General features: G+C 43.0%; 1 protein-coding gene across 1 annotated transcript in view; it reads right to left on the bottom strand.

Annotated features, from left to right (window-relative positions):
• Positions 1–113: 113 nt before the first annotated feature.
• The window catches only part of mgat4b (alpha-1,3-mannosyl-glycoprotein 4-beta-N-acetylglucosaminyltransferase B), a 125,920-nt gene continuing 101,620 nt past the window's right edge, over positions 114–24,413 (bottom strand). The window contains exons 9-15 of the mRNA XM_026184560.2: positions 19,759–19,889; positions 18,525–18,632; positions 12,053–12,246; positions 11,873–11,951; positions 7,744–7,831; positions 2,947–3,059; positions 114–1,794 (exon numbers count right to left, since the gene is read on the bottom strand). Of these exons, the coding sequence (XP_026040345.1) occupies positions 1,771–1,794; positions 2,947–3,059; positions 7,744–7,831; positions 11,873–11,951; positions 12,053–12,246; positions 18,525–18,632; positions 19,759–19,889 (737 nt within the window). The 3' untranslated portion in view covers positions 114–1,770. The remainder of the gene's footprint in view (positions 1,795–2,946; positions 3,060–7,743; positions 7,832–11,872; positions 11,952–12,052; positions 12,247–18,524; positions 18,633–19,758; positions 19,890–24,413) is intronic.

Genomic DNA, 24,413 nt, shown 5'->3' with positions numbered 1-24,413 from the left:
GTGCTCATAAATCAGTCGATCCAACATGAAGTCAATTAAATTCAGTCGGTCCAAAGTTAGACGCACAAAAGAAACAATGATAATGTCATGAATTACGTCACTTTAAGGCAGCTGTTCGGGGAACAGATTAAAATCTGCAAACGAGGGAACAATTTATCACAAACTTCTCTCCTGTAAGACGACACTGACACCGTCGCTCAGCGCGAGACAAAGAGCCGAAGGACGACGGCGTCTGCTCAGAAAAACTAAAAATCGACCTGTGGAGAAGACACAAGAAGGAAAAGTACCCAAGTGGTACAACAGAGTACATCAGAGTACTACAAAATACATCAGAGTACTGCAAAGTATCTCAGATTAGTCCATAATATCTCAGAGTCCCTCTGAGGGACGGTTCTCTGATTATTTTTCAATACTCTCTGCAGTACCCTGATTACCCCAGTGTTCTGAGGCACACTGTAGTAGTACTGCATAGTACTGTGGAATACCTCACAGTACTGCGAAGTATTTAAGAGTACTGCAGAGTAAGACCAATGCAGAGTAATCAGGGGACTGTTGAGTACTTCAAAGTACTGTGGAGTGTACCTCAAAGTATTAAAAAAAAACAAACCCTCAAAGTACTCCATGGTACCTCAGGAGACTGTGGAATACCTCAAAGCATTTTACAGTCTTCTGAGGAATTCAGAGTACTGTGGAATATTTTTGAGTACTCTAGACTATTTTAATGTAATTAGAGTACTGAATAACAGTCAAAGTGATGTGGAATATCTCAGGATACAGTGGCGTATTTCAGAGTACTAATGAGGAACCACAGAGTACCAAAGACTCTCAGAATACAATGGAGTATTGCAGAGTAATCAGAGTACTGCAAAACACAGAGGAATACCTCAGAGTACACTGGAGTATGTCAGAGTAATCAGAGTATTACACAGTAATCAGAGTACTGCATGGTACTGAGGAATACCTCAGAGCACAGTGGAGTACAGCAGAGTAATCAGAGTACTGCATGGTACTGAGGAATACCTCAGAGCACAGTGGAGTACAGCAGAGTAATCAGAGTACTACATGGTACTGAGGAATGCCTCAGGGTACAGTGGTGTACTGCAGAGTAATCAGAGTAATCAGGACACAGAGCAGTCAGTGTGAAGGCCTCGGTAACTTAAAGATGTGGTCATGAACAGAAACTCGTCGGCGTCTTCGTCAGTAGTTTGAAACCACGATAACGGGAAGAAGGTCCGAGGCTGCAGCAGAGGATTCTGGGTATTTGTGGACGCTACATGTTGGGAGGCGGGGCCTGTTTGAAGTGACTCTGCTCTTTGTTAAGGCAAATTGAAGGAGGGGAAACGCCTGCAGCACACACATCACCACACGCAGCGAGTGGACGCACATACACGGGTACTGTGGGCGGGGCAGGAAGGTCCCGTCTGCAGACAGGAAGTCCCAAAGCAGCAGATCAATCATCAGAGGTGGCTCGCCGCTCTTGCCACAGCCTCCGTGATTACCAGTGTTTCAACATTGAGCTTACTGTATGTACACATAAATACAGGATGAGGAGTAATGACATCACTCCTCTGGGTGGAGACAGGTGAGCCCACCTGTCGCTGTGTCTCAGTCTCTGATCTGTTCAGTCCTGCAGCACCGAGGTCCTGCCAGGCGGCGGCGCTGTGGCACCGCGGTGGGGATCTGGTGAGCGGGACGAGGCAGGACGGGAGCAGAGGAGCTTCTGGTCAGCTCGTCTGAACGCCGCTGAGGTAACTTCGAGGGGGCGGAGCTTTACTCGGCTTTCTTTATGAAGATCTGAGAGAGGAGAGACGGCCAAGGCGTGAGTCACAGAGAATCACTAAAATAATAACGAGACAAACCCGCCTGACCTGCTCAGCATCAGCTGCTTTGCACGATCACACAGGAAGTATGGTGGGGGTCCAAACCTGCCGCTTTTCACTTATATAGCCTATCTGACCCCTCGTAACTCCAAATACAGGGGATATTCAGAAGATATGATAGATTTATTAAAGTTTGAATAAACTTTAATGAGAGGAGCAGAAACAAGCGCGGTAACCTGGATGTTTGATCAGTTTCTGAAAAAGCAGGTGGCTGCTCAGAAAAAGTGAGAGCATTCATCACAAGCTGTGCCCAGTTTCACGTGTGGCCCTGCATCTATAAATCCAATCATTATCGAGACTGATGCGTCTGCAGCTTTGCTTCACAGCTGATGGGCGAGCTGCAGCACAGATTCAAGCTGTTTTTATTTTCAGCCACGCTCTAATTATCGTTCCATCTGGAGACTCACAGGTTGCTTTCCCGGTGTGTTGGCCGCATTACTACAGGAGAGCTTTCAGTTAATATTCACTGTGCTGTCATCGTTTGTGCGTGGATCTTATCTAAGCTCTGATAAGACATGACAACTGTCGGCCTAATAGTCAACTTTACTGCAGTCTGTCACTAACTGGAGCTACTGTAGCTGATTCAGGGCACAGCTCTGCTTCCTGAACTATCAGTCCAATGAAATAAAATACAATAAATTTTTTTTTTTTTTAAAGAAATCTTTCAGAAAACCTGCTGGATACTGACATCAGTGGTACCAACTTTCTGTCTCTTTCTGGTGAATATACCTGAAATTAGTTCTTAGATTGGGCACTGGGACCACATTCACTGAAAAGGACTTAATATACTGGACCAGTTTGTACAGACAGAGTAAAGAAAGGATTACAGAATACTTTATTTATTTATTTATTTAACCTTTATTTAACCAGGAATGTCCCGTTGAGATCAAAGACCTCTTTTTCAAGGGAGTCCTGGCCAAGAGGCAGCACATTATACCCCGGAGACTTCAGAATCCTCTCCAAGGACTTCTTCTGTCAATACTCAGCAGTAAGTGTGGATAAATGTCTCAACAGAACACTGTCTTTTGGTTAGTTTTAGTTTGATTTAACTCTGAGGCGATCTCACCTCGCTGAGGATCACCCAGACTGGTGAGTCCGTGATCACTGAGAGACGCATGGCCTCCAGGGGCCCGAAGCTGGGGTCCACCTCCCCCTCTGCGATGCCATTATGGAACGTTCCTGGAAAAGATGAAGATCAACAGGCTCAATAACCTGACAGGAGAAGTGAGGATGGTTTCAAACAGAAGTGCACTGTGACAGCTTTTTAAATTTACAGAGATTTCTACTGTCATTTTATTTAATCTGCCAGCGACCAAAGTAAACACAAGGCAGTTAATGGTGCAGCATCCTCTTTGCGATCTATTTCATCCATTTAAATACAGCAGCCTGCAACCACATGCCAACTGCTCAAGGGATACACATTTTTCCCCGGTGACCTCCCTGCCTAGGTTTTCTAAAGTCTTGTTCTTTGCTGTTTCCTGTTATTTTGGACATGTCACTTTGGTGATTTTACTTCCTGTGTTGTCCCTCTGTTATGACTGTCTGCTCTGCCCTCATTGGCTTCACCTTATTATCCTGGACCCTGCACTATGAAATGAGATCCACATATCCACAGTATTTTTCTTTTATCTGGATTCATTTACTCTAACATCAGTAATCAGGATAAATGGTCACATGAACATGGCAAGTTAATCCACGGTTTCACTCATAGTTATAGATAAATGTACTGACAGCAGACAACTAAGTATTTCCAAACAATAACAATAATAGCAGATAAAAACATAATAAATGGTTTAGTCCATGTGTAAATTTTATATAAGTTCAAATAGCTGCTCTGTTTTAAGATGAGACATTAAATCTTATACAACAATAAAATGACTGTAGAGTTGTTTGGAGGGAATAAAGTTACTGATCATCAGGGAAATGCGAATACAACAGAGCTGTACTCATTTTACATTTAAAGCCCACTTTGATCTTAAAACCCAGACCTAACCCAAAAGTTACCCGGGTCAGAGGAACACATACTTCTGTTCTTCATTATGTACTTTCAGTCTTTGTCAGGCTTCTTCTTCACTTGATTTGGGTGTGCTTTATTCTGTTTTGTCTTTCTGTACCCTTGAATAGAATAAAACTCACTTTTTGTTTTGGTCACTAATTTTTGTGCCTGTGTTTGGCTCCTGCATGACAAAGAACATGCTTCACAAAAATACTGGCGGTGGGCAGTGCTCACCTCCAGCCTCATAGTACATGCACCTGTGGTATAAATGTGGTATAACTCCTTTTTGAGATATTGCGCCTGAAAGCTTTTCACTGAGATTTTACTAGAAACACCTATAGTATAGACTTTAAAATCCTACATTGCCTCGCTCTGAAGTTATTGTGTTCACAAATTGTTCACACAATTGCATCACCCCGCCCAGCCGCCCTGGTGGGACGAAAATACCCCAAGATTTTCACACTGAGGGGTAAAAACTGACCTCTTGATATACCTACTTTTGGCTCAGATAAAACATCTTATCTTTAACGAAGGTTTATTTGAATCTTTAACCTGCTTTTTTAGCATTTTAAAAGGGATTTTGAAGTAATTAAGGGATTGTTATGCTTTCTGTGCAGATTTACAGGGTTATTAAGACCCATTACGTGTTCCCACCATCCATTTATTGACCCCTGTGGTTCCAGCTTTCTCTGAGCCTGACTATCAGGAAAAAAGCCTCAGTCTCCATCAGACCCTCTCTGGCGTCCTGCCGGTATCGGGTCTTCCAGCAGAGGTTGGTTTCAGGGCAACTGAACCTCAACAGAGCAATAATCCCTCAGAGGATTTATTTACTAGGATTATCATGCTGGCAGTGATGCTTCCAGGTAGCGACTGTAATCCTGACAGAGAACAGCATCTGGGGAGCGTGTTATTGTTTATCACAGGGAATTATCTGATATTATTGTGGGTATTATGGTTTTCACTCAGTATCCAGACTCGTGTATACGGCTGTCTGAGAGCTGTCCCCAGAAACACAGATCACACAAAGGCTCAGAACATAGAGAATAAAAAATAATCAGACGGCAGTTCTTGGGCTGACATGGGAGCTTTCTTTTTGTTTCTCCTACAATAAACGCCGACAGAGGCGGGAAACAAATCTTTTAAGAGGATGACATTTTACACTTTCAGGCAACAAACAGCAGACTTCAGGTCCACTTCAAGTCTAGATTAAAGCACAGGAAGCAGAAAGGAGGATGAATAGAAATACTCGGGTATGAATTCTCCAGAATTCTTGAGCTTGATTAAATGAACTGAACCAAAGTCCATCCCAATTGTCTGATGGGTGATTACATTTTTAACTGAAACAATGCGAGCCTCGTGGTGGTGCTAGAGGAAAAGTGAAAACATCCAAGTTCCCATGCTTCCCCCTCAGGACTGATCTCTTTGTGAAGGAATTTTCCACAAAAATTCAAAGCGTGTTTAAGATGCCGAGCTTCTCAAAAATAAATTTATACAAAATAAAGTTTGAAGCGCTTAAAAGTTTCTGTAAACTTTTGATTTCTGTGGAAGTGACGGGAACATTGACCTTTCCAGGACAGAACCACGTGTTTGGGCTCTTTCAGGCTCGATGCTGGGACATGACAGACTGGAGGAGGAACCTGAACTTCACTGAAATGAAGTTCCCTCCTTTCTGTAGCCCACCCTCCTTCAAACATGCCGTTTAGTCCTGACTCTCTCAGACGGTTAATTCTCACACAGAAGATCTCACACACTGAAATTGGATGCAGGTCTCCTGAAGGCAGCACGATGAAATGAATAGAGTGAAGGAGCGCGGCTGGATCGATCCGCCGACTCATCTGAAAAATTGATGAAGGGGATAAAGAGCTGCTGGTAATTTATGATGTCAGCCCACACTGGCGCTCCTTCCACCTGCTGTAGGCCAGTATCTTCTTTCCCTCTGAAGTCCTGATTCCTTCAGGTGGATTCAAACATGCACAAAACAACGTCTTTCATGCAAATAATGAGAAAGACAAAAAGACGACTGTGGTCCAGAATAATCTAAAAGAGTAGATGAGCTAAATAGGCCAGAAGCTTCAATGTTTGCATTCATATAATAGAAACTGACCAAGGATGCTCGGTGCTCCCGATGCAAAGAAAATGAGCAGATTAATTTTGTTCTGTTGGTTTTATTTCAGTTTTTATTTATTTTAAGTCAAATAACTTCACACAGCATGTCAGGGCACCTTAATTTATTTACTGAAGGTTCCAGTTAATCCTGCTGAAATCAGCCCAGCTGGAGAAAAAACAAATTCCAGTAATGAAAAGATAAATCTGACAGTCTGCCAATGTGTGTGAAACCCCGAGGCTACACTGAAAATCCAACCTGTGACATGAAATCTATTCCCGGCGAGTTTATTGATCGATTGACTGAACGCACCTACGCACAGTCTCTAACTTTTTCTGCTTATTCTTTCATCTGCTCATTTTTACTTATAAATAAAGTTTACATTTTTACGAGCATCATCCTGCAAGGCCGGATTTCTACCAGATGGAAAGCGGACTGATGTAAGATCTCAGCACGATACCTGCCTCTTTACCTTCTCACATCCACAGCGGAACCAAGTTTTGGCCTTCAGCCTGTCAGTTTTTACAATCTAATGCAAAGTTTTCATAACAAAAGTTGTTGTTCAGCTCTTAAAGTTTGGAAAACACCAAACCTGTCAGGCTACGTGCTGGTTAAAGATGTGCAGAACATCACTGTTAAATTATTCAATATACAAAAATAAAGGAGGAGAAGTTTGTGGGTTTTCGCCTTGTGAATCACGAAACCTCCACGAGCTGAAAAAATACACCAAATAAAAGCGCAGCGCCAAAGCCCGCAGTTCCTCTACTGTCCACCAGAGGCTCCAGCAGTCAGCCAGACCCCATAGACCACCATGTTAAAACTTTACAGCAGAAATAAACATGTTTAGAGCCTCATACAAAAATGGTTTTGGTCTCTGTAGATAATTTAATCCTTCAAAGCAACGGTACAGTTATAAGTCACCTGTTAAAATATTATATAGGGTTAAATTATTATGCTTTGTTAGGGGTGTGGCTTCTTTGACTGAAAGGTGGATGGAGACACAGGTGACTGTAGCTGCTAGCTGTCACCTCAGATCACTGGAGTCCCTGAAGTGGACCTCTTTGTGCTGTTGGAGCATCTTTAATAACATCATCTGACCAATAATATGGCTGCTGTGAGATTACTGTACTAACTGACTGTCTGAGATTCCAGTTTTTTTTAAAAATTTATTTTATTTGGATGTGACTGAGCGCTAATTATCAGATGTGTCCGTGTGTGTGATATGCCCACAGGATTTAAAATGGAAAGACTACAAAGCAGCGAGTGAACAGTCTATGGTCACAAACACAGATCATTCCTGAGAAAAAAACTCAAAATATAATCAAAAATCAAATTAATGTGACTTTTTAGCGCACAGGGCTCAGATATTTGAAAGATCAGCTGTTCCAAGGTGCTTTCTTTACAATAATCCTTGCTGGGAGGTGAAATATTCAGCACTGAGCTCTGCTGATTGGCAGTTTTGTGGAGCTGCTTACAAGTACAGGTTCTTAAAATGGAGAACAGCCGAACTCGATCAGCTGTAAAGACTGCGTGTCGAAGTTCACTCCACAGCTCAGGAAGATAAAAGAGTAAAAGGAGCGTTTTCCCTCCCTGCAGATGTAAACTGTGACAGCTCATGTGCAGGGAAAGAGCTCATTACAGCTCCTCAAATGCAGCAGTCAGTCGCACGTCCTCAGCTGCTGCTACACCCATCACTTCATGATGATCGAGGAAACTCGGTGAAGCTGCACACAGCTGTCTGCTGTCTGTGTGCCATCACTCACCGATTCTGATGAAGCCGTCCTCGGTCCGGTGGTACTTTGGCGTTTTCTCCTTCCCTTCTATCAAGGCCTCTTTCTCTGCCTGGATATTCTGGAAGCAAACGAAACACCAGCCGATCAGTTAATCAATTAGATTATTTGACTCTGTGTTTGTATCGTTAGTGTGTCAGAAAGAAAACGCCTCATCATTCAATTAGAAATCTAATCTAAGGCCATTCATTGAAAGCTGGAGAGTCTCAATTATAGTTATAATAAGGAGAAAACTCATTTTTATCATGGATCAGTTACATGTGCAATAAAAGCAATAAAAAAAAAAAACCAGCTCCTCTCCTCCAGCTATGTTTAACTTTTCTATTTAGATTCAGAACTTGTGTTTTCTGCAGCTTTGGGCTCATTTTACACACTAAAAGTTTAATAACTTCTCATATAATGGGGAAGGGATAGCTCAGTAGGTAGAGTGGTGGCCCCGTGACCGGAAGGTCGGGGGTTGAATCCACTGAACGGCTACCCTGAGGTACCTCTGAACAATCCCTACAAACTGCTCCCCAGGCGCCCAATGGCTGCCCACTGCTTCACTGAGTGAATGGGTTAAATGCAGAGAGGAATTTCCCCACAGGGATCAATAGAGTATACATTATTATTATTATTATTATTATTATTATTATTATGAATACAACAGCACCACGGTTAAAGCATCACACTATACTTGTAACATTAAATCAGGATTTTACTTGAAATAATGCAACACTGAGTACCCTTTTCTGAAAAACTTTCACTTTTTTCAGAACCTCATTTACCTCCTTAAACAATCAAAGCACTGTGGGGTGCATGTGACACACCTCAGGTCAACTGGATTTGTTTAACTTTAAAAAAACTACCAAAACTCTCCATTCTGACAGGAATAACAAAGCAAGGGTGTCACACATCCCTGAGGATAGCTCGTTTCCTCGTTCCTGGTAAAAAGCACAGTTAAATTCTAAGGTATTATGCAGAAGGGTTTCCAGGAGAAAGTCTTTTCTCTGTAAAAAGAAATTGCAGCACGGTTTAGATTTGCAAAGCTGCTTCTGAATAAACAACAAGACTTCTGGAAATCTGTCCCACAGCTAAAGCTCAGACCAAACTGGGTCATTAACAGGACAATGATCCAGAGCAGCGCAGCAAATCTGCAACGGTCCACTCAGAGTCCAGACCTCAACCGACTGAGATGTTGTGATGGGACCTTCAGAGACCTGTGCATGAATGAATACCGCAAACCTCAATGAACTGAAGTAACGCAGTATAGTGAGAAACTTATAGAGTCACACAGAAAATGATTGTTTCAGGTTACTGGAAGGACGTTCTGCTGAGTCACAGGATCTGTCTGAAGAAGCAACAAGAACGGAAACACAAACGCGAGTCGTTGACGAGACACAGGCGGAAACACTCAGAAGACAGACAGGAAATTTGTGGGAGCCAAGTTAAGATAGTTCATATGTTTTAGTATTTATATTTCGCTGTTGTTAAGCTTGTTTGTGTAATTAATAATTTAGGAAGTAAATGCATGTTTATGGTGGAACTAAAATTATTTTATTGCTGTGTTGGTTTGGTTACGTAGTACCATGAATACATGTGCCTTAAAGACTCGTGTTTATAGTAAAATCCGGGCATCACGGATGTATGCAAATTAGCGCATGCGGTGCGGGAGGGGGGAGAGAGAAAAAGAGTTAATACGGCATAAACTATACGCGGCAGCAGGGTAGAACAGAGCCACACGGTTTTCCTACCGTAGTAGGTTATTTTGTTGAGGATAAGTTAAACCTGACCACTCCTGTAAGATGCAAACTGTGAAATAAATTTTTTGTTACATCTTTTCACATCAGAGTCCCGTGGAGTTCTTTTTCCTCTTCAAACTGACGTACGCGAGTGAAGCACGGGAAAACTGGTCTCACGGCTTATACAAAATGAATGTATAGGCGACACAAGAAAGAGCAACATTAGGAATTAAAGAGGATATTTTTTTAAAAACTGCACAGCTAAACTGAGACTGCAGTGCCGTTTGTGTCGCTGTTAGTGAAATACGACTGTGTATCTGATCAGCACTGCCACCGAAAGCCCGAACGCATCACCCCTCTGCACTTTATACATGTGTTTCACACCTGTTACCATGGTGATCTAGCCAGGTAAAAGAAGCTAAAGGGAGATCCACCAGTGAAAACTCTGACTTTAAGCTGCTCACTCATTAACATTGCTGCTGTTTCTCGTGCTTCCTGTGCCGGAGTAACAGTACTCATAAAGGCTCTGGAGCTTTCCCATGTGCGCACACACCTGCACTGTTTCCTGTCCTCGCACAGACTGAGACGCTGTCCCGGCTGCTGATCAACTTCTGAATGGAGACGCTGCCTAAAGACGCACTCTGACATTTAAACCAACATCATTTTACCTGCTCTCAGCTGTCACAGCGATTATTCACACCTACAGCCTCAAAAAATCAAACAATACCGCCGGTTCAACATAACGGTTTAAATGATCACATTACATACATATTAATATGATAATTCAATGACCTTTTCACCTAAAATTAATTCTTTTCAGCTCACCTCCATCATCCTCTTATCAGAACAGCTCAATTACTGACGGCTCCACTGACACATTCACATCATGTTTGAATCACAAATGAAAAAAGAGATAAGTGTGAATGAGAGGGAGGCAGGTGAGTGTAAATACGTGGGGTCAACCATCCAAACCATGAGAGGTGAAGAAAAGAAGGGGGTGGAACGGGTGGAGATGAGCATATACGGATATACTGATGGAGCTGCCAGGTAGGGGGACCTCAGAAAGGATGTTGTGAAGGAGGTCATGCAGAGGGTTGGTGTGACAGAGGGGGATGCTGGGATAGGAGGAGATGGAGGCAGAAGAAGACTGATCATTTTTGGACTCTTCTCAGGCGATGATCTGATGATAAAACTCGACTGCAGGTTTTCTGGGCGTTACTAACTCGATACACAGAAAAGCCGAAGCCCTTTGATGCCTTTACAACAACAGACATATGAGCTTCATATGAACTAAACCGATTCAGCTCCACAAACCACACTTTGACATGTTTCGGCCCCGGGAGCAGCCGCAGCATGGACGATGAAATTTCTAACAAATTTAGCATTAATCGTGTTTTGTGCAGCTACGTTTTCTGGCGTGTACCTGCAGTTTTTAGGGCCATCATCCAGTCCCACCCCCTCCTTCTCCTCCTCCCTTCCTGCTCTTGGTCAGCATTACTGCAGCAACCGCCTCCCTCCTCCAGCTCTGGTCTGCACGTGTCTGTGTGCTCAGCTTCCTGTAAGCGCGTACCGATTCTTCTCCTCGTTTTATCTCTCCTGTTGATCTCGGTAGGAGCTCCTCTTCCTCTCAGCCCACCTCTCTCTGCCCCGCTGAGGCTCTCGGCTTCATTCAGCCTTTGTTTTACAGTCGACCACAAACAGAAAGTGGCAGTGATCCATCACTCTGCCTCCTTTTCCACAAACCACAAACTGAATCTGTTCTCACTTATAGCAGGCACTCATGGCAGAGTCCGATATGGTCTCCTGCTATAGATGGAAATTTATCTCTCGGTTAGGGGCTTCCTGGATTACTCCGGTTTGTTTCAGCCTGCCTGCCTCGTCCTTGATGTTTCTAAAGGCTATGTTAACTTTGCACTCTCATCCTTTGCTGTCATTGTGATGGATACTGGGTCAAAAAGCAGAAATTTCACCCATCTATCCATTAAATGAAAACCTCATCCAATTCAGTGCAGGAGCCTATCCCGGCCGTCACAGGCTAACAGAGACAAAGACCAAATTAAACTGAACCTCACGCATGTCTTTGAACTGTGCTGGAGGAAGCACATGGAGAACAACCTCCTCACAGAAAGGCCTTAGCCTGGATTCAAACCCTGGACCTTCTCGAGGAGAGGTGATGCTGCTAGCCACCACACGAGTGGGCGAAGATTGTTCTCAGTTGACCCTCTGCTGGACCGCACCGAAATGATCTTTTAAGAAAGTAAGCACATCTAAAAGATTTTAAACTTCTATACTTTTACCCAAAACAGCTAGCAAAGAAGCATGTGGACACTTTAAGGCTTCCCAGGATGCCCCACCCATTAAAACTGTATCTGAACACTCACATCGAAAGGCAGAACCTCCACCGACGTGTTGAAAAGTTTGTCTCCTGGATGTTCGATGTTTCCGCTCCGGAAGAAAAACCTGAGAGAAAGAGAGAGAGGTGATATTTCAGTAAGAGGAGCAGGGACGGAGGGAAGACTCTAACCTGTGGTACTCCCCCTATCCCGTCCTTCGTTACTGACCTTTCGATGCGAACAGGTGTGAAGAATCGTATCCGTATGAAATCCCCCGCCACCGGGGTGAAGGCCCAGAAGAAGTCCTCACCCAAGTAGGCCTTCTCCAGGGTGAAGTGCTGGTAGGTCTTCAGACTGGTCGTCACCTCCGCCAGCGGGTTGGCGTGACCCTTATGGAGAGTCTGTTTCCCAAAGTCCTTATCCTAAAAAATCCCCCAAACAAACAGACATCACATGACTAAATCATTTCTTCAGTCTGAAGTCACGCCTTGCTGGATGCTTCTGCAGCTGCACGTCTGAATCACTGCACAGCTGACGCCACTGTGCAGTGACCAGAAGATAATTCGAACCGCTGGTATCATCGCCAGACGCGCTCGCTGTCCTTGATGACTAATCCACTTTCGCTTCAGTGCAGAAACCCTTCCGAAGAGCAACAGAAGCATGATGTCATGCTATTCTGGTGCACTTACAGAGACTTTTCGTATTCTGGATATCATTCAACAGCAGCACTGAGTGACCACGCACCGACCTCTGAACCTAAACTCATAACGCAAGACTGCCGCCAACAAAACGAGAATGTGATAGGATTTTAACTGCACAGACACAAACAGCAAGAAAACAGACTCAGTCCATCAGGATCTAATTCAATCCGAAGCCTTTATTAGATCACAATATGCTGTAAAAATCCAGCCATGCCACTCTGCTACCATACCACCTCGTCGTGGATGAAACATGAAATATTCACAAAACCTTTTCCACCTTTAGATTATTAATGAGAGCATTTCCCTAGTAGAAATAATAAGATTCATCTAATGAAGAAGAATAAACACCTCTGTTAGTTTTGGAGTTTAAAGAATGAAGGCGACAAAGCAGTTAAACCTGCATTCTCATCAAATGATGTGGCATCCTTTCACTAACACCTTGCCGAGCCCATATCAGTACAGATATGATATTCTTCCTCATAGTTTTACAAAGGCATCACGTCAGCGTGGATACAGCGTCTATGTCGTTGATGCAGTTTGTTAACAGAATAAGTTCAGTGTGAGCAGGCACCGTGTCTGTTATGCTTCTACACTCCAATAACGTTACTCTCTGTGATAAACATGCACTGGGAGGCACAGCGCCCTTTGTGGTCAACATTTCATTACCAAATATTTGTGTTACAGGTGAAATGACAGCAGCAGCTGCAGTTCTGACTCCTGTCAGCAGTGGCGGTCCTAGCCCGTTTGGCGCCCTGGGCGAACACTCCCTCTAATTGTTATTGATCCCTTTACCCCTGGTCCTAAAGAGTATATTTATTTATTTTCTTACCTTTCTTATACTTATTGTTTGTTTACTTGCACTGCTGTAACTGGAGCCTCGTCCTCTCGTCTCTCTATATACTGGACCTATATAGCGGAGATGACAAAGTTTACTTTGACTTCAGCAGCGAGCACAGAGGGCTCTCACGCTCACTTTTCACGTATAGAATTTCGAAAAAACATTGGTGCAAATTATAAGTCTGTATCATAATGTCTGGCGTTTTCGTGTTTGGTGGTTTGTTTTTATTTTGCCAGTTGGTTATTAGATGCTGCTCCAGCCAGCCAGAGAACCCCCGCTGCCCCGCCCTCTCCTCTCTGTGTCGCAAGCACAGTGTTGGGAAGGTTACTTTTAAAATGTATTCCACTACAGATTACAGAATACATGCCCCAAAATGTATTTTGTAACGTATTCCGTTACGTTACTCAATGAGAGTAACACATTCTGAATACTTTGGATTATTTAATATATTATCTGCTGTTTACAACTACATGAATGTACTATTGCTGTGTGATTTATTACGATTACTGAAGGTCCGCGGCTCCCAGCTGTGGTAAAGGGACCTCTGGCTAATAGTCGGTCCCGTGTCGGCTTGTAGCCGAAAACTAGCTTTACTTTGTTGTCTGGGTCAACTTTGCTAGTGAGAGACAGAGAGAGGTGTTGAAAGGCTGCTCCAACGGAACTTATTATTTCGGAGAAAAACACAAACACTGTGTACAGTCGAGTCTTAATAGCTTACTTACAACTGGGCTCGTCAGGCACTCTTCTTGGATGCAGTGGTTATTATTATATTTACATGCTTCCAGCTCCCGTTTCTGTTCGATGACAACTTGTACTTTTCCACTTTTCTCCCTCCTCACGCTCACAGACACATAACGGGTATGGCGGTCCATTCTCCCTGCAGCACGGGCTACACCGCCCATGAGGCTACGTTCTTTAGGGCTATGCCTGTAGCATTCTGCCTATTAGCTTAGCACAACAACAACAACAATAAAAAGGCGCTCTCTCACCCAGGAAACACAGAGAGAGAGCGTCACCCTGTAACCATGGCAACCGTAACGCTGCTGCATGGAACAACAAAACAACAGCACAAGCAAAACCCAAACAGTCCTGACCCCTGACAATACGAAACAGGAAAATACCGCTGTGTAATCCATTTATTTCAACAAAGGTGTAACTGTAATGGAATACAGTTACTCATATTTTGTATTTTGTAACGGCGGTACGTGTGTTCCGTTACTCCCCAACACTGCGCAAGCAGCCGGCGCACGTCGCAAACGGAGGGCGCCCTTACTCCCAGCAAATGGGCGATAGAAAACCGATCGGTGCTTATGCCATTCCCACTATGCGCTGGCATGACTTGGGGCCGCATGAGTATGAGCGTGTTTTTTTTGCCGATGCCCGTGATGCCGCCCGTATCAAAAACCGCTACTGCCTGTCGGGATCAGTAATGAGGAACAGGCAGGCAGAGCAACTGCTCCTCAGGTTTGCACAACTTTGTAAATCCTGCTGGTCACCTTCACAAAGCTGGAACAGGTGTGATCTGCTTTTTTTAATGTTACCTGCAGGGGAGCATTGGCGTTGTCCAGGTCCTTCATCCTTAGCTGCCACAGTAACCACTGTAATGTCACTCAGTACTTTGTCGATCATACCTCAATGTCACCGTTTTTACCACCACCATGTTGAGTTTGTAGAACCAGAAGTGGTGCTAAGCTATCAGCTAATCCAGCTAACCTGGTTAGGAAGCCCTCCACATCCACAGTCACATATTTCTAATTAGCTAATTAGCAGTCAGTAGCATCCAAATAAAATCCTAAAACTGGAGCGTAGACTTCTCGGACAGTCTGTTACTACAATAACCTCACAGCATCCATATTGGTCAGATAATGTTTTTTTTTTTAAAGGCTCCAACAGCACAAACAGACGCCAAGTTCAGGGGCAACGATTAGCTGAGGTATAAGCTAACAGACAGCTAGCAGCTACAGCCGCCAACAGAGGCCACGCCCCTAACAAAATAAGGCTTAATACAATTTAAAGTGGTGAGTTATAATTAAACTCACACCTGTGGTGTGTGGAAGAGTTAAATTATCACAGACCCCAACTTAGTTTGTGTTTTAGGGTGTTAACATGTTAACATGTTCCAACTATTTATTTATGAGTGACTTATGTATGTATGTATGTATATATATGTATATATTGTACTATTCTTAGTTAGTGTATTGTCTGTCTTGTCTTAATGTTGGTTTAAAATGGAGCACTGTAACAAAAAATAATTTCCCCCAGGGATCAATAAAGTATTCTGATTCTGATTCTGCTGTAAAGTTTTAACTTGGGAGTCTATGGGGACTGACTCGCTGCTGGAATCTCTGTTGGACGTTAGAGGAACTGCAGCTTTTGGTGCTTCATCACTGGTTTCACCTCCAGAGGCTGATGCATTTGTGTAACAGTTGTGTGACTTTGTCTTGTTGTGGTCCTGTTTATGAAACTTGGTTCTCTCAGACATTGTAGAGTACAGATGTTAAAACACATCCCATTCAGTTTGCTGTTTGTGATGTGCGAAATGTTTTGGCTTTGTTCATCCGCTGAATGTTCTGTCAGAATATTTTTATCGTTTATTCTGCTTGATTTGAGGTTTTCTGTCTGAGCTCTGCCTTTCTGACCCTACCTGTCACATTTCTGTCAGGAGGATTTTATAACGTTTCTGTTGTTTGTGAACAAATAATAAAAGAGAAACTCAAATCTGAAGCTTTTCCCTTTTATAAACTTTTGCAGCTCAGCATCATATCAGGTTTTAAAAGAGCAAGTGATTGGTGATGTCTGAGACTCTCTTATAAGAAGCTCCTATTTTCAGATCTTAAAGTGGACCCGCTCTGCTTCTCAGTACTTCCTGTCATAGATCTGCTGTTCTAGCAGAAGATGTTCACATTAAACACGAACAAAGTTTATAATAATGAGGTCAGAGGTCAGGCTTTACTGTGCTTTAAATGCTCAGCTTCAGCAATTTTTTTCTGGCTGTGTGTGAGGGTAACCAATCAGACGAAGATCTCCTTAAAGGGGTGGAGCTAAACCAGTTTGTTTCAGACAGTGAGGAGCTGCAGCAAGTCTGGTGTGAGATACAGAAGGATGATTCTGAACTGTGAATCATGCAAAGCTGCTCGGGTGGAGCTCCAGACTAAAAGAAGTGTCTGAAGATAAAACTGAGGGGATGAAAAGAGGATGATTATGAGTTTAAACTCCGGTTAAAGGAACGGTTTGGCCTTAGAAATAATTCAGTCGTTCTCGCTGACAGTCAGTGAACAGATATTTGTTCAGTGATGAGTCCTTATACAGCAAACCAGCAAACTCAAACACCGTTACAGCTGAGTGTTAAAGTCTCTGCAAGCAGAGGTCAGGGGTTAACTCAAGACATTTAATGACTTTGGAGAAATAAAACTCTGAATCAGTTTTGTTATTTTCACTCCGTCCATGAACAAGTCTCCAGACTTAATTTTCCCTCTTAATTACATGACTCTACAGTCGAATAAATCCGACGTCCACTTCAATTCCTCCCATTATGACTTTAATTTTAAAACTCTGGGATGATTTTCTCTCTGAAGTGGTGAACAGTTCAGGCTGGAGGGTAATAGCGGAGTTAGCCTCCATAGTTACACGGCCCCATGCAGCCGGCCTCTGCGCTTCAATCCCCACAGCGAGGAGGCTCTGGGACGGGGCGGCCGGATCGATATCCAATTGATTAGAGCAGATTGCAGCACCAGTCAGCGGGCTAATATCCACCGCGCTTAACACAGTAATCAGAGGCATTAAACGGAGGCGCTCGGGCCGAGCTGCTGGCAGGAAGTGAAGCTGCGAACGACTGCAGAGGCTTTCAATCTTCATCTCTCCAGAGACGCTGGACTGAACTCTGACTGAACCTCACCCCGCTTCAAGCTCAGGAAACTCACACTGAGGCCGTCCGGGTCAGAGCTGAGCTTTAGAACAGAAGAATAATCTCTAAAATAATCTGAAATGACACCACGGGTGGCCACGCTGCCTCATTATAGCTTAAATTATAAAGAATCTTTAACTAAAACACGACTGAAAGATGTCGCCTGCCCCTTGGAAACAGATGAAATAAGCACCATTTGTCCACCAGCTCCACAGCGTGGCTGTGAGTCTTAAATAGATAACTATTATATCTGATATCATATCTCACAGTACAATAATATTGAATGGGTTGCATTGTTGTATTTTGTCATGTTTCTCAGGTCTTTGTCTGAATTTCTACGAACATTATTGCTAAGGATTGTCTTATTGCATTGGAGTCACACTGGGTTAAATATGTACACTTGGGTTTTAAGGGGTATTTATTATTTTCTTCTTTTTTTGGGGTTGTATGGAAGCCCCAAACGCAATTTCATTGTTCTTGACAATGACAATAAATAAAAAAATACTAAATACTAAAATACTAAATACTGAGTCTACCTGAGATTCCCCAAAACAGACGTGACAACAAATCAAAGATCAACATTCACAGGACGTTTGTGCCAAACTCTTCTTAAAGGGTCAGCTGGTGCACTGCAGCAGACTGCAGCAGACTGCAGGCACAACGGGATTCGATTGTTTTGTTTTGATTTATTGACTTATTTCTGTCCTTTTTGAGACGAATCCTTTATTCGAAAATAAATATTTTAAGAAATTTGGATGGGGCTGGAAATTAGGTTGTAGCTCAATTCCAGTAAAGTTATGAGTTGATTCGGGAATAAGAGCAAAATCAGGATGTTAACCATGCTGCAAAAAGGACAAAAAGAAATCATTGGGACGCTCGACTGGTTGCCAGCTGGTTGTTTTCTGGTTATGTTCCTGTATTAAAGTGAGGCTGCTGAACGACTGCAGTAACTACGTCACGATTCATGGAGGAATTTCTGAATTTATGCTTCACATTTGTGAGGTTCTGGTTTTATTTTGAAGGTAAGCAGTTAATATGGATTTGTGTTTATGCAGATAACAGCAGTTTTGTGACGGGAGGAACAGGAAGACAAGCTGGAAAAACGTTCCTGATAAGTTTTTATATTCATGGATGTTTCCGTGTGTCTGCTGCTAATAGGTGTTTGTGGTCATCTTCGGGAACACGAGGCTCACAGAGCGGCACATTTCCCGCCGTGATATAAATACAGCTGCGCTCAGAGAGATGCTCAGTCATTACCTTGAGTTTCTGAATCTTTCCAGCCAGGGACGAGTGGGTGCCGACATGCTGGAAGAGCGACGGCTTAAAGCGAATCCTCAGGTTGGCTTTCTGCCTGTCACAGTGTTTCTGAAAGACAGAGAGGAGGGAGATGCAAACAGGGATATTTACAAACACACAATCCTCCCAAATCTTCAACTACAAAGCATCCGTGCAGCAGCCCTGCAGTACGAACGCTGTCACGTTAAACCGCTTACTCTCAGGCTGGAAGCACGACTCACCCTGCTGTTAGTAAGGAACGAGGGAACAGGTACGCTCCAGTATTCACTGAGGAGACGTTAACCACTTTTAGTTTGAACTTTGCCCTTAGTACATTACAACTAAAAGTTAACTAAACTGTAATAAAACAAAACAAACCATAAAGAAAGGAGAAATCTAAAATACAAAGCGTCATTAACTGTTGTGAAGGAGTATTTTTTTTAACCCAGATAATGTTTAACCCGTTAGTAAAAAGTAATCAGCCAATGAAAACAAAGTAAAACTAAGCCTTCTGACTAATCCCACTGACACCCCTCCTCCTCCTCCTCAGGATATATTCATTTATTTCCAAAAATTCATGTGAGCACAGTTTGAATTTCACACTTTAACTGTGTTATTAATTACCACTGGAAAGGTTTCGGTTTTGAAAACCAGCTTTGAGTTCAAATAAACTGTTGCCACTTTGTTCAAAGTTCTGTTTCTCAGTCAGGAATTTGTGTCCATCGACAGAAGCAAATCAAACTGTGACTTTTTCACTTTTTTCCAGGAGACTGAGCTGAAACACTGCACACACTCTTTGTAACGCCAAAGCTGATTTTACATTCTGACTGAAAATCACACAAAGGCAGCAAAAACACATCAGTCACTTGTTCGCCACCAATATGCCCCACTACCGGATCGCTAACACATGACGTGCTTAACAGTGTGACACAGGTGCCACTCAGAAACAAAACAGCCTCATATGAAGCTCCGGAAAGTTGGAAAATTGTCAGGGCCAATAACAATCTGAAGCCTTCATCGATGAAAAGACTTCAAAGTGTTGCTGTTATCATACTGATGCACATGTGAGAGGTTTGGCAGCTGACAGAATGGTTAAAAGTATGAGTTTTTTTGTTTTTCTGGCTGATATTGTGTTATATACAGTAGATATCATGGTAAACCCTTCATTCAGTATTGATCTCCTCTGTTTTTGATGATTTCTGTTGGATCCACTCACCGCATCCTTCTCAGGGTTGCACACTTTGACCCACATGATGTGGTCCAGCAGCCAGTCGATGGGTTTGTCTTTGTAGAACATCAGCATGAACTCCACGATGAGCGACAGGTCCAAAGACTTAAACATCTTACCTGCACAGAGAGAAGCACAGCTCAGTGCAAGCCCTTCATGCATTTTGGTTCATCGAACTCTTTGACTTACACTCAGATATTTAGATAAGCAATGAGCTCCCCAACAGAGCTGCACTCAAAAAGCATGTTAGTGAAAAGATGCAGTGATTCAGAAACAGTTTGCTGGTGAGATTCTGGGACAGTATAAAAGCTCTGATTCCCGTCATCCAGCAGCAAGAAAGTCAGAAGTGAGAGGTCACAACAGCGGCGACACATCAAGATGGAGCAGTGACCTTTATTGTCATTCATCAGTGCCATACTTATATTTCATACTGCTGCTCTGTTTTCCTATGCCCAGAGGAAGTATTCAGATTCTTTATTTTTAGCACGAGAATCAAAACTACAAACTAAAAATATTCCTTTACGAATTAAAAAAGTATGAAAACAAGAAAAAAGAAATACATACAGAAGTAAAAGTACTCCCATTGCAGATAATGATCTACCTTAGCTGAGGCAGCTAAAACAAGACATTTGTCATATTTGTTTTAAGAATTTCAGCGGATCCTCCCAGTTATTCGGTCCATTTTGTTTTTCACTCATTTTGCTAATAGTGTGGGGACTCATGCCGGAAAACTTAATACTGTCACGGTCCTGGGTCGGGTCGACCCAGTATTTTGAGTTTCTTATGTTTTGGTTTATTTTGCATTATGGATTAGTTATTCTCTGGTGATACTGTTTTGATTACAATTATATTCTGATTCTTTAGTTATCTGATGATGATGTTGATGATGATTATTTCTGGTTTAGGTTTTGTTATCTTGCCCTTATGTTTGGTTTAGGTTGCCTGTGCTTAGTCTTCTCTGCCCGTATGTCCCTCTGTTTGTCCATGACGTCATTATGCCTGTTTACGAGTCTGTCTCTGTCTGGCGTGTGCTTCCTGTTTTATTTTGTAGGTCTGTGCCCTTTGTCAGTGCGTTCAGCTTTGTGCTCTCCCTGTCTCGTCAGTGTAATCAACGTCAGCCGTGTCTCCCAGCTGTTTCCTCTTTGCTCCGTTCACCTCTTGTATTTAGTGTCTGTGTCTTCCCCTACTCGGTGTCGCATCGTTAACGTCTGTTCACCATCACTTGCTGCGTGTTTAGGATTTCCAGTCCTCCTGCATCTCTTTTTAGAGTTTTGTTTGCTTTTGTGAGTTTTATTTTATCTTGATGTTCTGCTCCAGCAATAAAGCTGCATTTTCTGTTTAAACCTCGTGTCCTGAGAATCCTGCATTTTGGGTCCACCACTCCTGCCTGCCTGCCACACAGCCGACCATGACAAATACCAACAAATTCAATTTGTTCTGTTAGTTGGTTTACTAATAAACAGATTTCACAGTGTTTCAAGTAACAGACATTTTGAATCTATGAAAACATTCTAGGCTCTTTCTTAAATAGAACAATCTAGCTCTTTTTGTTACTAGGAGAATGTTACAAGGTTCTTTTTTGAGAACATTCTAGGCTCTTTTTTTTTTTTTTTTTTTAGATCTATGAGAACATTCTAGCTCTTTCTTGAATCTATCAGAACAGTCTTATTTTCTTGATCTATAAGAATATTCCAGACTAATTTTTTGTAGCTGTGGGAACCTTCCATCAATATTTTACAATTTTGCATTTTGCACTAAAGGGCTGCATAATGAAATCAAAATATAATTGAAATGACCTGAATGTGAACACTCTTCCAGTGGTCTTCAGAAATGCAAGTCACCAAGTGCTTTACAAAGGCAAAAAACAGGCTGACATACAGAGACTCCTTCATTTATTTGAGAGATGCGTTGGGTTGTGTATTGCTGTAGGTAGTATTTTGTGTGTTAAAGTTGGAGTGGTCATAACAAAGAAGTATTTCCACAACTACGAAATGAAACTTTTGAAAGCAACTTAAGTAAAAAGTGCAACTCCTCCTTTCCCCGAATTCTTTATGACTTGGGTCAACGCAAAGCTAATACGAACCACAGAGACCCCGTAAACACATTAAACACATGAGAAACATGGAAATTATTTGGGGTTTTTAAGGTTTGAATGGTTCTTTTTCCAGGGTGGAGTGATTGCACAGCATTCATCATCAATGACTTAAAAAAAAAAAACGAATTTCTTTTGTGTTTTCTCAAATCATTAAACATGCTGCTGTATAATCCTTCCACCCTGGAAAAAGAGCCATTCCAAGAGCTCACTAAAAGCCCAAATTAAAACGATATTCATGCTGTTGATGAGTGGATGCAAAATGCTGACCACAACTCTAAATGTGACATACCAGTTAAAATAAAAACTGGAATCATTGCTTATTTGCTGTTCCTTTTGGTTACTTTTTGGTATCTGGTGGACTAGTTGCTGCCTACAGACGAATAGCTGTGCTATTCAAAATTAAAGCAGCCTCACTCTCTCTGCCTGATGATTGCTGATTGGTTTATTTTCAATAATTATCTTGTTAGTTTCTGTTCAGCTGCTCCTGAAATCTGAAGGCATGTTAGAATAGTGCAGCAGGGCTGCTTATCCTTCAGATTTATCACATTTTTACTTCACCTCGCTGCGTGAGGGGAGCTGGAGCTTTATGCCACTGCCACTGTCCAGTTCATCCAGCTGCCTGAAATAACTTCTCGTCACTCAGCTCTTCAGTCTGCTTGTTTCTGTTGTTTTCTCTGCAGAGTCAGGCCGAGCTAAAGGAAACCTTCTCCACAAATGAAAGGTCAGAAAGTGAGCCGCACAGTCTCCACAGACTGAAACAATGACGAGGGCGAATTAAAAGGCCAGCAGAGAGCTCTGCCATGCTCCTGCCCCTTCTACTCCGCCCTGATACATTTGGACAGTTGAACCTCTGGAGGGTCGGATGTTTGACGAGGCATCGGAAAAAAAACTGCCCCCTGCAGATGTGAACGAGGCTGAAGAGAGGCTAAACTTAGCAAATGCAAAACCCAAATTCAAACAGTTGAATTAGAGAGCAGCCCCGCAGCGCCACAGCTCTCCCTCCGTCTGATTTAATTCAGTGAGTCAGCTTCACCCTGATGAATTTATTAAAGCAGCCGATGCTTGCAGGCGACTCAGGGTCAGGGAGGATTCGTAAGGTCGCAGCCGAGGACCAGAGGGAGGCCCGGAGGTACGAAGAGGAGCAGGAGGAGGAGGAGGTCTGTGATGCTCAGACAGTCAGAGATGAGCACAAACATCCAGGTGTGAAATCAACATCATCCACCTCAGAGATGAGACTCATGCTGTTCTCCATCACACACGCCTCCCTCTGCATTCACCTCCATCCCTCTTTCTACTTCTGTAGCCCTCGCTATCATTTCTCCATCAAATCAAATTTCGAACGAGCCAGCAGGAGCAGGAGGCGAAACGCTGCCAAAATCCGTTAAAGACAGGTGAACCCTGTAACCGATTCATTCAGAAAACAAACAGACTGCTGCAGGAAATGTTAGAAACACCAGCTCCAAATCCTCCCTCCTCCCATCACCGCCGACTGCTTCTGCCTCTCATTCTGCTTCATTTCTTCTTCTGCTTTGATTTATTCTGGAGCATCTCAACACACAGCGGCATGCTGTTAAAACACCGACATCAATCTCAAGATTTCCAAACAAATCTAACACCAAACTATTTCCTGTTTTGTTTTTTCTAAACACTGGCAGATAGTAGCCTCAGCTCTCAGTGCTGGATGTTGCTGGTTAGTGACTGCAGTGCCTCTAACGTCCACTAGAGGAAGCAGCAGCATGAGCAAGTCCCTATAGAAATAAACAGGCTAATTTCATGTGAAGTTTACAGTAATGATAGCTTGGTTTGGTGTAATGGTTACTGGCATTTATTCAGATTTGTGACAGAATTTAAGTCGTCCTGAAGCGGCAGAGCAGCCCAGACCATCACACTACCACCACCATGTCTGACTGTCGCTGTCATCTTTCTATGAAATGCTGTTAGTTTGATGCAGATGTAACGGGACTCAAACCTTCCAGGTCTCATCAGTCTCGTCAGTCCACAGAATATCTTCCCAGAAGTCTCGGCGATCATCCAGATGTTTTTGGCAGATGTGAAACGAGCCTTCGTGATCTTCTTGCTCAGCAGTGATTTTTTTCCTTGGACTCTCCCATGGAGGCCATTTTTGTCTCTTTCTCATGGTGGAGTCATGACCTCTGACCTTATCTGAGCCGAGTGAGGCCTGCAGTGCTTCAGTGTTGTTCTGGGTTCTTCTCTGACCTCCTGGATGAGTCGAGCGCTCTTGGAATAGTTGGAATAAGACCGGCTGCTCCTGGGGAGCTTCATCGCGTTCCAGGTTTTCTCCATGTGTGGATAATGTCTCTCGCTGTAGATCACTGGAAACCCAAAGCATTAGAAATGGCTCTGTAACCCTTTCCAGACTGATAGATGTCAGAGACTTTGTTTCTCAGCTGTTTCTTTAGAGTGTGGCATGATGTGCTGCTTTTTGAGATCTCTTAGTCTGCTTTACTTTGTCACACAGTTTCTACTTAAGCGATTTTGTGATCCAGCAGTGATCTGGCCTGGGAACGGCAGTGAAACTGTGTTTAAT

Source organism: Astatotilapia calliptera, chromosome 2 (assembly GCF_964374335.1).
Source record: "Astatotilapia calliptera chromosome 2, fAstCal68.1, whole genome shotgun sequence".
In the NCBI taxonomy this organism is placed as follows: Eukaryota; Metazoa; Chordata; class Actinopteri; order Cichliformes; family Cichlidae; genus Astatotilapia; species Astatotilapia calliptera.
Note: the sequence above shows the minus strand (reverse complement) of the source record. Positions and strands in the feature narration are given on the sequence as shown.